Below are 12,833 nucleotides of genomic sequence, written 5' to 3'. Positions count from 1 at the left end.
TTTTCATTAAATGTAAACACTGAGATGTGCCGCTGGGATATGTGGGCCAACTATGAAGGTAGTATCTCCAAGTCCTCAAGTTTTAAATAGACAGTGAAGACTGTGTAGTATAACCAACCAGTGGAAAAGCGCAGATATAAGATGTATAGAAAGGAAAACTACAGCCCAGTTTTATCTGTGTATTATTTCGGTTGAACCATACGAAATTACCATTTTATACATAACACCCATGCCCTGTCTTTTAAATTCTGGACCAAAGATATAACCTGAGTGGTTATCACCTTCTAAATTTTACCTTGAGCCTGCATTTCTACATGTTTTAGGAACCACCGTGTTTCCCGTGTATGTTAGAAAAGACTGGTGATGAGTTACGAGTATGCTCCAGAAATGTTATCACCCACCGATGTTCTGGGTCAATTCACAAATATTCCAGCATGCATATATAGTTAGAAGCTTTAAAAGCAAAGAGAATGAAGAATACCCACACACAATTCTACTATCCAGTTATCCTAAAAAGCAAATAGTGCCTTAGGTTTCCACCCGTCTCAGCAGCACAAGTTTAAAATGCGTACCCTGACTGACTCTGCTTTCCAGCCATCCTTTCACACCTCCAAAGCTAAGTGCCTACATGGATGAAGCCAAGACGTATGCAGCCGAGTACACCCTGCAGACCCTGGGCATCCCCACTGATGGAGCCAATGCCGCCACCACAGCTGCTGCTGCCGCTGCCGCTTCTGCTGCCGCATTTCCAGGTATGGGAAAATTGTGCCAGAAATGGTACCCTGCAGAGTGTGTGGGAAACTCTTCTTGGGATCATGCACTCACAAAGTTGTCTGTGACCTCCACTACAATAAATCTGATTTCCACCACCTATCACCAAAAAGAATTTGCCCAATGAGTGAGCCATCAATCTATGAGGCATGAGAATACAGCTTGGCAGCGGGGGGGGGGGGGGGGGACCTAGGAATGGGGGTGGGGGTGAACTAGGAGTGGGGGGGGGACTAGTCTCAGCTCAGCGGTCAGCAGGTGTGTGATCTCAAGTGAATCAATCTCTGCGTCTGGTTTGTTTTGATCTTTACTTTCAATAAGAGAGTTTAGAACTACCTATTAATAGCCGATGTTTATTTGAACTCTTACTATGTGCCAGGCACTCACCTGCCTCAGTAATGCTCAGGACACCACAAGAGCTAGGGCCTATCATAATGCCTGTTGTACAGATGAAAAACCCAAATATTAGAAAGATTAAGTAATTTGGCCAATGTCAGTCAGCTTTTAAACAATCTTCTTAAGCAATTGGGACTCCCACCCCAATTCTAATCTTCAGTTCTACTCAATTCTTTTATTAAATTGCTTTCTGAAAGAAATGTGTGCATCAAATTCTTCTTATTTTAAGTCAAAAACTGTGTGTGTGTGAGACAGAAAGAGAGAGAGCGAGCCTTTCAATAAGTGGATAATCAGGGTCATTTTAATCTGTTCTATAATTTTGCTGTGGGACATCTGCTGATTACTTAAAGCCTATCTGTAGATCAACATGCCTTTGGGGTCACATTTAAAAGACTTTTCCCCATTTATTATGTACCCACAACAAATGCTAATAATTAAAAATGAATCCTCTAGAAATTAAAGAGGACCAGACAAAAAGTTTCTTTTAGAAATTTTCCCTCAGCAGTTCATCTGAGTAACTCCACTCTTTCTTAGTAATAAAAGTTTATGTCTTTCAAGGAAATTTGTCATTCTGATTTATTGTTGTGTTGGCACATCTCCCATAAGGCCAAATCAGAGAGTTCTGACTAGACCCAGGAACAGGACTTTCCCATCACTGATGAATTCCTCTATTGGGCATATGTAGGTATGAGAACTGCTGTATTCCTCACATCCGTGTAATACCCGGGCTCGCTCTCATTTCCTTTTATTTCTCAGAACTTGCAAATATGTCCTCCATTCTGGCAAGTGAGGCTGAGACTAATCACGTTTCACATGCGAGTGTGACCTTAATTCCAGCTTTGTCCCATAGAACAGGGAGGAGACGCGTGATGTGCCCCTTCAAGGTTACCAAGGCAACAGCTGTCACTGCCGAGGGCCAGGTCCCTCCTGGGCTCTGCTGGGGCCATCAGCTCCGTGCCTGCATTCCCTACACCAGCATGTTGACACATCCGTCTTCTGAAGACCCGTGCCAGGCTTCTCAGTTCTTGGAAAAAGTTGAGCCCCTGTCTTGCAGAAAGCTGCACCCCAAAGACACCTAATTAATGTACTTCAAAAATAAATGACTCATTGCCAGGAAAACTTTTAAAGTTTGCTTTCACTTTGGAAAGGATTTTTATTCTACCCCAAAATTGTTTTTCTTCCCCTCATTTTATTTGTTCCTACAATAAATAAAAAATTATTTAGAGCATGAGAGTTATCTTGGGAATGCCTAAGAATTTGAGAGCATCTTTTATAACTTTGCTACGGAATCAAGCAAAGAACAACAGGCTCCAAGAGAAGAGTCTGTTTCAAACACAGATACTCTTGCACTTAAGAAATTAGCCAAATTGAAAAATAAAATTCAAAATCCCTAATGATAAGATTTATGCTACACACACACATACTCACACACATTATTTTACTAACTCACATACTTTAGAAATACTGTTTCCAAATTTATGAAAGTAATTGACAACACATTTCTCATAACCTTGGAAAATATACCAAACTTCACTAGTGCATTAGTCAGCATTTCTGCCCAAAGTGCATGAGCCAGGGAGTGGATTCAATTTTTAAAAAAAATAGTCCAGCCAGCTTCCCGCCACCGCTTCCTGAGAAGCCACCAGAAAGAAATCAATGTGTCTGAGGCTGGGCAGACTTCCACAGTACATAAACCAAATGGGCTTGTTTAAAAAGTCAGGTCCCCATTCATTGCTTAAGTATACCTTTCCCTTTTTCTTGTCACCTTTCACAATTTGGGGATCATCTCAGAAATAACCAGGTTTTGGTCTAAAACATTAATGGGGAAATACTGCTTTTTGTTAATAGCTATTATGCCCTTTTCTTCAAAAGTGAGTATTAATCAGCTAGACATCATACCAACGTGAAAGCACGTGATTATTTCCTCATCACTCAGAGCCCCTTGGTTCTCTGATAGTGAGGACAAGCACCTGGGCCTCCACGAGTGCCAAGACAGCTCGATGGTGGGGTGAGGTATTTTTTCCCCTGTCCGGTTAAGTCCAAATGTGGACACACTAGGTATTTGCTTTTATGGTGCTATATAGACACATGTGAAAACTTTCAGTATTTCTCCTACTGGTCCACCCAGTCCCTACAGTCTTCCGTGGGTAAAGGCAATGTTTCTAACATTCTATTTAGGTGAGGGTGAGGGTGAGGGTGCAACAGACCCACAGAACCCCTCTCCCATGCCTTGCAACCCATCAGTCGCTTCCCCTCCTTTGTAAGTTCTGAGACCCTCTGAACAAGTTCTAAATATGATGCTTTAACCCAACTCAGCATCCTGTTAAGTTTGTTTCTTGGAATATATCCCCAGTGGTCCCAATTTTCCAAGAATGAAATGATTCTGACATAGATGGCTTACCCCAATTCGAGGAACACTGTTCCCTAATCATGAGTCCAAATATTATGTCCCCCAAGGGCACTTTTTAAAATGTATGTATTAGCTTTTGGCTTTAAGCAATATATTAAATTTTCATATTTCAAAAAGAAGAAGCCAAAAGGAAGCACACTCGAATCCCTTTCATGATGTTTCTCTGCCTCCTTCTCCAGGCTACGGTCTCCCAAATGCACCTGCCTCCATGTCCGCAGCCCAACTCAAGCAGGCAGTGACCCTGGGACAAGACTTGGCAGCATATACGACGTATGAGGTCTACCCCACTTTTGCAGTGACTGCCCGAGGGGATGGCTATGGGACCTTCTGAAGACATCTTTCTTTTCATTTAGGAATGAAACACACAAAGCTCGATAGAGAAGAAATAAACCTCTCACTCAGTCCCTTAATGATCACAAGTAATACTTTCCCCAGAGTGATGCCTTTCTGGATATGGTCTAGCTTATACTGATTGTAGAATTGTGATATGAGAACCTTATTCCTAATGAAATCAAATGTTAGGAAGCCATTTGTCTAACAGAAAGCTAAAGAGCCATTTCCCCCTGAAAGTTGTCCTTCCAAGGTTCCTGAGTGTCTTGGGAGTATGTTTACATACCCTGACAGAGTGAAGAGAGATCTTTAGCCAGTAAGAGTTCAGGGGCTAAGCAGATCTGGGCAGCCAGTAACAACCAAAGGAGCCAAGTAAATTCCAGAGTCTTAACCCCTGGCTCACAGCTGCTTTTGTAATACACAAAGTCACAAAAGGCAAAGGGACAGTAGGAGATGCCCTTCCACACACATTCCCCATTGCCCACTGCGTGGTACATGCCCATAGGCTGGAGCTCTTGAGAGACTGTCCAAGGTCTAATGGAGTCAGCATCATTTCAGTCTGAAAACTCCATCCAGTCAATCTGTCATAGGTCAGGATCTTCTCATCCCCTGCAGCCCATGGGGACTTGGAAATTGACATGATGTGTTACAGCTATAGTTTAAACAAACCCAGGCCCATTGTTTATTAAACTCATTAGCCCACACCTCTTTTGCCTGGAACTCCTCCCCTTCCCAAGGATGCCCACAACATAATAGACATGCCTACTTGAAATGACTTTTTCTCATTTTAAACATTTTGACTTGTCCATACTGATTTAGTCTCATCTCAGTCTCATTTTGCTCATCTGTCATAGCATAAAATAATTCAAATCTATAGAATATCATTTATGATACTTTTTCCTATTCAGAAAATTGACAGAAAAGTCATTTCAAACAAAGGGAGAGGTGAAGATCTACTCTCATTTCTTTGATGTTTTTGTAGCACCCAGCCCCCATCCAGCATTCAGAGACAGTTACATTAACTTGGGTTCACTTTCTAACCCATTTATACTAACTCTGCCAAAAAAAAAAAAAAAAAAAAAAAACCACTGCCTTCTCTTCCTTTTACTTTCAGTAAGTATCAGACAACTTTACCATACCTGAGTCCTTTGGTGTTGAAGTTATCATGGGAGAACCTTATGTCCATCACTCATTACTAAAAGCCAATTCTTCAGACACTCAGCAAGGGTGTTACCAAAATCCCCTAGCGTTTTGAGTCTCTTCTCTAGAACATCTGAGATGAGGGTGCTAGAAAAACTGGGATGGAGTGGGGTAGAAGGCACTACTTTCTTTCCATACTTACAAATGATGGCTTTTTGTTCAAAACAGAAATAATCAAAGTCCAAACACAAAATACTTATTACGGCCACTCTAATCTCATTACTGGTTTAAGACATATTCCTAGAATTTCCATTTTAAAAATCTCTTGACCTTTGTAAAATTCTGCAAGACATAAAGGAAAACATAAACACCAAGGGACAGAAAAACTTGTCAACTCTCGGATGGAATTCTGTGATCCAAAATCAGGCCAGATTTCAATCAAAATCAGGTAAATTCCAATAACAGCCAAGAGTCTTTGTAAGGTTTCTGTTCTGTTAACTCCAATCAGATATCAAAGGCTTCAAGGCTGCAGCTGAATCTCTGAAAGGCCTTGTGCTTTCAGCTTTATGTTTTGCATTTTCTATTTCCTAAGACAGTGTTTCCCAAACTTGACTACACATTAGAAACACCTGGAGAGCTTTTCAAACCACCAATGCCAAGATCACATCTCATACCAACTACATCAGAATATCTTGGGCTCCAGCCTCACATCAGTTTTTTAAAATATCCTTAGGTGATTCAAACTAAGTTTGGAAACTGCTGAGTTCTTCGTATCTCCACTCTATCTTAATTTTTTTTCTTTCTTATTTCACTTTCATTAAATAGAAAAACACAAGAAAAATTGTCTAAATTAAAACAAACAGCCAGATCATATTTTTTCATATATTCATCTCATAAGAAGTATGAATGTGAATATAATTCATATTGGCTTCATACTAACTCTTGGGCCGAACTAGTTCTAAATATGAAAAAGTGAAACGTTCCTCCTCAAGGAGTTCTTAGGTCCAAATTTATACTCCCCCGCAGTCCTGCTTTTACACTCAAGGAGAATGATTACAGTGGAGCAGGCAAATGTCTGCTTAGTCCAAAGAAGCATTCCAAATTCCAAGAACAAAAATGTTAATGTTCTTTAAAATCTTTGAAAATAAAGAAAAAAAGGTACTGTGCATATCTAGGGTATGCAAAATAGAAGGTATGATCCAGAGCAGTTTTAAATTTAATCAAATGAACAGACAATTAGCTAATACAGGGATCTCTTTACAAGAAAAAAAAATAATTATTATGGATTAAATCATAATCACTGAAAAGGTTAAGAGGAGAGACATAAATATATAATACCAAAGTCTCAAGAAAATTACTACTGAAATCATCTCATCACTTACTCAAGGAAAAACACGAATATTCATGACATTGACTTCCTGATGACTAGTTTTATTCAAGTAAGTAGCTGTAGTTTTTTGTTTCCTGAAATCTTACTTTAGTAAAATCTAGAGAATCTCATTTAGAACATAAATCGTCGAAAGTATCAATGTGTTCACCGTCCCATATGTTTACATTTCCTTTGCCCGAATTAAGTAATGTAGACCAAGTCCTGCTATGATGAATTGAACCTTAAAAGTCAAGATTTTTTTTTTAAATCAAGTGTAGAACCAAAGGTTTATTTTGCATGATGTTTATATTTTTGGACTTCAGAAATTAACACTTATTTTATACCTATCATACCTTGTGTGTCAATATCTATTTTTTTACTTCATACTTTATTGCTTAGTAGAAAAAAATCTTCATAGAAAAAAATTAAAATGAGTCAACCCACCAAGTGATAATAACAAAATACCCAAACCAATAATTTAGAAACATCTAGTAAATTAGAATTGGGTTTCTAAATTTGGATAATTAATAGCTTAGTGAGAATTAAAATCAGCCCAACATTACTCAGAAGGAATGAAACAGCAGTGGGATTAGATATCAGTGTTCTCACCTTTGAAACTTCTGTCTCTTCTTAAACTGCTCTATTTCTCTCCTACCCCATTAATGTAGCTAGAAGACCACCTTTAATTGCCACAAAATATAATTCTCCTAGATGACTATCCACACCCATCTACTCCTGCCCAAACCTGGTATCATGCCAAACCACACTGTATTCGGGTGACAGCACCCAAAATGCTGCTGGAAAGCTACCTCGTGTTAAGAAAACATTGACTTCAAAAACATCTAACAAATGAGAACATATTTCCAAACCACAGGTCCTTAACTTTCTAACGGTGGATGGAAATTAAATTATAGCTATGCATTGATAATAGCTATGCAAGAAATTACTTTTAGTTATACTTAAAAGCTTTTTTAAAACTCTTCCAATGGTGTAGATTAGCTTTTCAGAAATATTGCCACAATATAATTTTCAATTTATGTTAATTTTTGCTCTATTTCTAAATGACTGTTTTATAGTTCTTTCTAGGGCAACTAGGTCACAATCTGAATCCATGGGGATGGGAAATTTTCCAGGGTGCCCTTGAAGAATGAGGGTCAATAAAGAAAGTTAGGATTTTCAGTGAACTATCTTTGATTCAAAGCTACAACGAATCATAAAGTTTATTATTGTTCTGCAACTCCAGTCCTGTCCCAGATTTCCCAAAAGTAAGTTAGGACTAAAAGTGAGCAATGAGCCTCAATATTTACACAAGGCCATGATCATGTACCACCCCCTCCTGGCACTCATATAAATGATCCCAGGGACTGAAACATACCTACAATTTAATCTACTTGGTACTTTATATTTGTAGATACATTTTTATATACTGTAGAGATACCTGTTAAAAAAAACCTAAATTTCAGATATGACACTGTAAGTAAACTTTGTGATAAACACTTTTAAGAGAAAATATTAATAGCATAATTTAGGAATGTTCATATACTTACGGAAAGAGAAAAACTAGGCAACAAACATTCCTACCTGACATACAACAGTTATCTACTGGGTTTGTTAAATTGATTGTCAAATCTGATGTTGAAATTTCACTTCATTCTAGTGACATTGTGAAAATGCTCTCAGGTTAATGAGAACATATCCATAGAAAGTGTAAGGTATCCACCAGGCTGTATGTCTGTTTTCACCAACGTGAGAACAAAGCAAAACAAGTCCTGCTATAATTAGTGAAACTATTAGGAAAATAAGATTTTTTTTTCCTGACTCGAATACCTTATCTCTTTACTTACAGAGTAACACATTAAAAACATTGTTTTTACTCAATAAAAAAATGAGCACAGAATATTTTAAAAGCCAGCTTTTTCTTACAATGTTTATACAGAATGCAGAATGCACAGGTTTAATAGGGACAGCAATATATACCATGAACACACAGACTCATTAATGGGACACTGCAGACTTTATGCATCCCCACTTCCTCTCAGTTTTACAGGAAAGGTAAAAGAAAATCTTATACTTTAGCTCACAGAGAAGAGAAATTCATAACCAATCTAGAAATGAAAATTAATTTGGAAACCAGAAGCTTCAAAAGTACCTAGAATAAAACAGAACAGCTCCACATCTTTCTCTCCCTTGTGGACTTTCCTCCTATTTTGAGAGAGAAATCAAGAAAAGGAATATGCCCCATGTTCTCTTCACATACGTTACTTTGTCTGAAGGGAGGGGAGATACCAGGAAAGAGCTCTTTAAAGAAAGTAAGGCACCAGCAGGACGTTCTGGAGACTGAAAGGCATCGACGCCACTCACGGGTTAGCACCGTCTCTCTGGAGTCACAACACACCCTGCTTTGCCAGGATAGTGCTGGCTTATGTCTGTCATCCCACTATAAATATTAACAATCAATAATGAAAATGGACAGTTGCCCCCCTTACTCTCAAATGTGCCCCCGTTTAGACAACGAATTATACAGTGACCCCATCTTTATGGGTCTTTGTTGATGGCTCTTTGTTTTTTTCATGTTGCAGACTTGGCTTTATAGCTTAAAGTAAAGGGCCAGCCACTTCTTTCCGACTGGGGCAGGAGCATGGGGAGCAGAGAGGAATGCCACATCTTCTCCTCTGAGGTGAACCCCCCCCATCTACTCCCCATCTACTGTCCTTTCTGGTCCTAGTTTCCCTCCCACTGCCCCTGGGCTCTGGGTCCCGAGTTCTGCCTTCAGTAGACAGAGCTAGCAGCCTCTAAGCCAGACTGCAGAAGACAGGATGAAGGATAGCTCTTGGGAACATGTGCTTAGCCTGTCAGGATCCACAGGGCATTGTCCGGGTCTTAGAGCATTTATTTGCAGGTTCCTTTCTTCCTTGAACCAAGCCCCTTACACCTCAAAGTAGAAAGGACTTCCTCTGTAAATCTTCACATTAAAAGACACTTGGCCTTTTTCCCTTCTTCTGTGTTTTACAAATTTTCTCAAACACTAACTCCTTTGCATTTAACTTCACCATGATGGTTGCTCATCAACTATTCTTTATCCCAAATCTGCATATAATCCCATACATTTTATTAATTTTAATGTAAAATTATGTTAACAGTTCCCTTTTTAACAGAAATTTCTTTTTCACTCTTCCTTCATTCTCTTTACAAATATTGAGAATTAAACGAACTTTACAGTCTCCATTGCTATTAACTCACAAAACTATTCTTCATAGAATGTGTGATCAGTCTGTGTTTACTATGTACCGACTCGTAGGCCAGAAACTGAATACAGATATATATGTATTTCTTCATTCTTTCCTCAATGGGGTACACAGTCTAGTGATCCATTCTGCATGTTTTAAAACTGAATATAACTGCACGTATTTAAGTGCATCAGCTGGTAGGTTTTGTCACTTAGTCAGAATTCTGAAAATGAATCATCTCTGTTCTAAACCTTGTTTCCACTATTACTGCCAAAAACTAGACTGGGACAGTAAGCCTTTTTAAAGATGAGTTTAACTCGATCTATTATTATTGATACTTGAGTAAAATAAGTTTTCAAATATTTTCCCCAGGAGAAATATAACAAGACTATGCAAAAATTTAAAAAGAAGAAAAAATTTTAGTTAGAGGTACAGAAGGAGCTTTAAAACTGGAGTTGACAAATTCACCTACTGATTTATGATGTTAATGAGCAGAAACCCACATTTTTTATTTACTTGAAAATATTTTGGTTAGCTATTTCTATTTTCTGAATACACTTGTGTTTATAAAATTAAAAAATCTCCTTAACTAGCCTTACCTATACCTATATTTTTTGCGACAAATGATTCACAATGAAGTATATATACTTTTTTCAAATGTACATTTAATTTTGAAACTTGGCTTTTTCTATGATAATTCATAAGAGATCTTAGGGCTTACAGGCAGCAGATAAGTCTATGTAAATCAATTCATCATTATCACTGGTTTAAATATGTAATATAATCATCGGTATTTTTATTCCTGTTTCTTCATGAGTTCTTTTTTTCCTACATTTCTGACTGCAGTACAACCAGATATTATCTCTTCTCTTAATGAAAGGCATGCTGTCAACAAAACGCATCTCTCATTTTTAGACGCTAACCTCTTGCCTCTTTTCCTTTCTGTTATTATTGACAATATTTATGTAAAGTTAGTTAACTGAGGTACCAAAAGAGAAACAAAAACAGTATTAAACAGTGTGCATAAAGCACTTATTTTTGTAGTGTGAGTACAATGTTTTATAAAACTCTGTGATATATCTAAATATACTGAGTAAAATCACAACATTCATTCACTGGGAAAATAATCATTGGTTTGGAAAATACAATGGGCACTATTGAGTCATAAATCACAGGAAATGAGAAATAATGAAATATTGTGATGACTAGTGTAATTCCGGGATGGTAAAATAAATGTAATTGAATTTTCAAGAACCATTATAAAGGTTTAAAAAGTATCAACATGTGTTGCTGATTCATTTTTTCTTTCTTGAAAACTAAAATTTTACTCTTTTTGAGGAAATACCTAAATATTAAGGACCCATAAGTCCTTTTGGTGGCCTCTTTACTTTCATATCTTTTATAAAACTTCCTTCTGGTGCATCTTCTGAGAATAAATCAAACTTTTAATGATTGAGTGCATTATTATCTAATCAATAAAGAAAGCAAGAGAAATACAAAGAAACAAGAAATAATGAGAGGGGAGAGGGTATAGCTCAGTGGTAGAATCTGTGCTTAGCATGCATGAGGTCCTGGGTTCAATCCCCAGTACCTCCATTTAAATAAATAGATAGACACCTAAATAACCCTTCTCCAAAATAAAGAAAGAAAGAAAGTTTAAAAAAATTTTTTTTAATTAATGGGAAAACAGGACTCAAGAAAGGTAAATGGTCTCTGAAGTTATCATTTACCTCAGGGGCATCTGCTGATCCCTTAATGGAAGAGAGCAAAGGTCTGCAAACCATCCCTGGAGGACCAGTTCCAGCTGCCTGTGTTTTGTTGGCTCTTGAGCTAAGGATGGTGGTTGTATTTTTAAAGGACTGAGCTAAGATATTTTCTACATTTAAAAAAGCTGTTTTGAAAAAAAAGAAGCATTGGTGACAACAACGATAGACGGCTCACAAAGACTAAAATGTTTACCATCTGGCCCTTTACAAAAAGTTTGCCAATACAACATATTTTGACTTCTGCTACAGGTAGCATCCCACTTCCAGGTGCCAAAACCTGAATTAGCTAGGATTAGGTTTGGCTGCCAGTGACAATACCCAAAACAGCAGTGGTTTAAATAAGAGAGCAATTTATTCTATCTTTACTCACTCAAAATTCTAATTTCCTATTCTAATTTACTGCACTCAAAAGTTCCAAAAGGCAGTACAATGCTGATATTGTGCTTCACAGTGTCATGAACAGAAAGTTTCTTCTCTTCTTGCTGCTTTACCCACATGGTCTCAATTTTATGACCTAAAATGATGACACCTACATTCCAAATAGAAGGATAGAGGAAGGAAACAGAAGAAGCAAAGGAAAGCACACCTAGTAGCTTTCCCTAAAGGAGACTTACTGGAGGCTGCCACAGAACACTATGGCTTCCATACCATTGGCCAGAACTTAGGCATATGGCCACCCCTTGCTACAAGAAAGGATGGGAAATGTAGTCTTCATCTGGGTAACCATGAAAAATTATTTTACTATGAAAGAACTGAAGAATGAATATTGAGGGAAAGCTTACAGAGACTGCCACAAACACCTACACCCCAGGAAAGATGTGAGAGTTAAATAAGTAAGGCATATGTGATCATTCAGCACTGGGCTTGGCATGTGCTAGATGCCTATAAACCCTGGCTCCCTCCCCTTCAATAAGTAAAAGGAAACCGTCAATTTACCTTAGAATTTCTTGAAGTATCATCACCCATTGAAAATAAAGCTATGGCAGCGATGGTTCCACTGAACCCTCTACCTGGTTTTTACACCACTGTATAATCCCCTCCCCTAGAGTGCCGGCTGGACCAAATGGCTCACATCTAAAGAATAGAATATGGGATGGCACTTCTGAGATTAGGTTATAAAAGATGGCAATTTCCACCTCGCTGGCATCTTGTCAGTTCACCTTGCTTGCTCAGTCTGATGAAGCCAGCTGCCATGTCAAGCTGTGCTATGGAAAGGGCCACATGGCACAGAACTGAAGACAGCCTCCAGCCCACAGCCTGTGAAGAACTGAGTCCTACCAACAGCCCCAGGATTGGGTTCAGAAGCCGATTCCTCCCTAACAGAGCCTTGAGAACTGCAGCCCAGGCTAACACGGTTAATGGCAGATTATGAGAGATTCCGATGGAGAGGACCCAGCTAAACTGCATATGGATTCCTGCCCCATATG

General features: G+C 38.3%; 1 protein-coding gene across 9 annotated transcripts in view; it reads left to right on the top strand.

Annotated features, from left to right (window-relative positions):
- The window catches only part of A1CF (APOBEC1 complementation factor), an 81,056-nt gene extending 70,139 nt beyond the window's left edge, over window positions 1-10,917 (top strand). For 7 of the 9 annotated variants that reach the window (XM_074374021.1, XM_074374019.1, XM_074374020.1 and 4 more), the window contains 2 exons: window positions 595-752; window positions 3,754-10,917. In XM_074374021.1, coding sequence (XP_074230122.1) covers window positions 595-752; window positions 3,754-3,905 — 310 coding nt within the window. In that variant the 3' untranslated portion in view covers window positions 3,906-10,917. Of the gene's footprint in view, window positions 1-594; window positions 753-2,014; window positions 2,393-3,753 lie in introns of those variants that run through there. The other 2 variants (XM_074374022.1, XM_074374023.1) reach the window with 2 other exon arrangements.
- Window positions 10,918-12,833: the final 1,916 nt, after the last annotated feature.

The sequence above is a fragment of the Camelus bactrianus genome, chromosome 11 (assembly GCF_048773025.1).
Source record: "Camelus bactrianus isolate YW-2024 breed Bactrian camel chromosome 11, ASM4877302v1, whole genome shotgun sequence".
Lineage (NCBI taxonomy): Eukaryota > Metazoa > Chordata > Mammalia > Artiodactyla > Camelidae > Camelus > Camelus bactrianus.
This window is presented reverse-complemented; position numbering and strand designations above follow the sequence as displayed.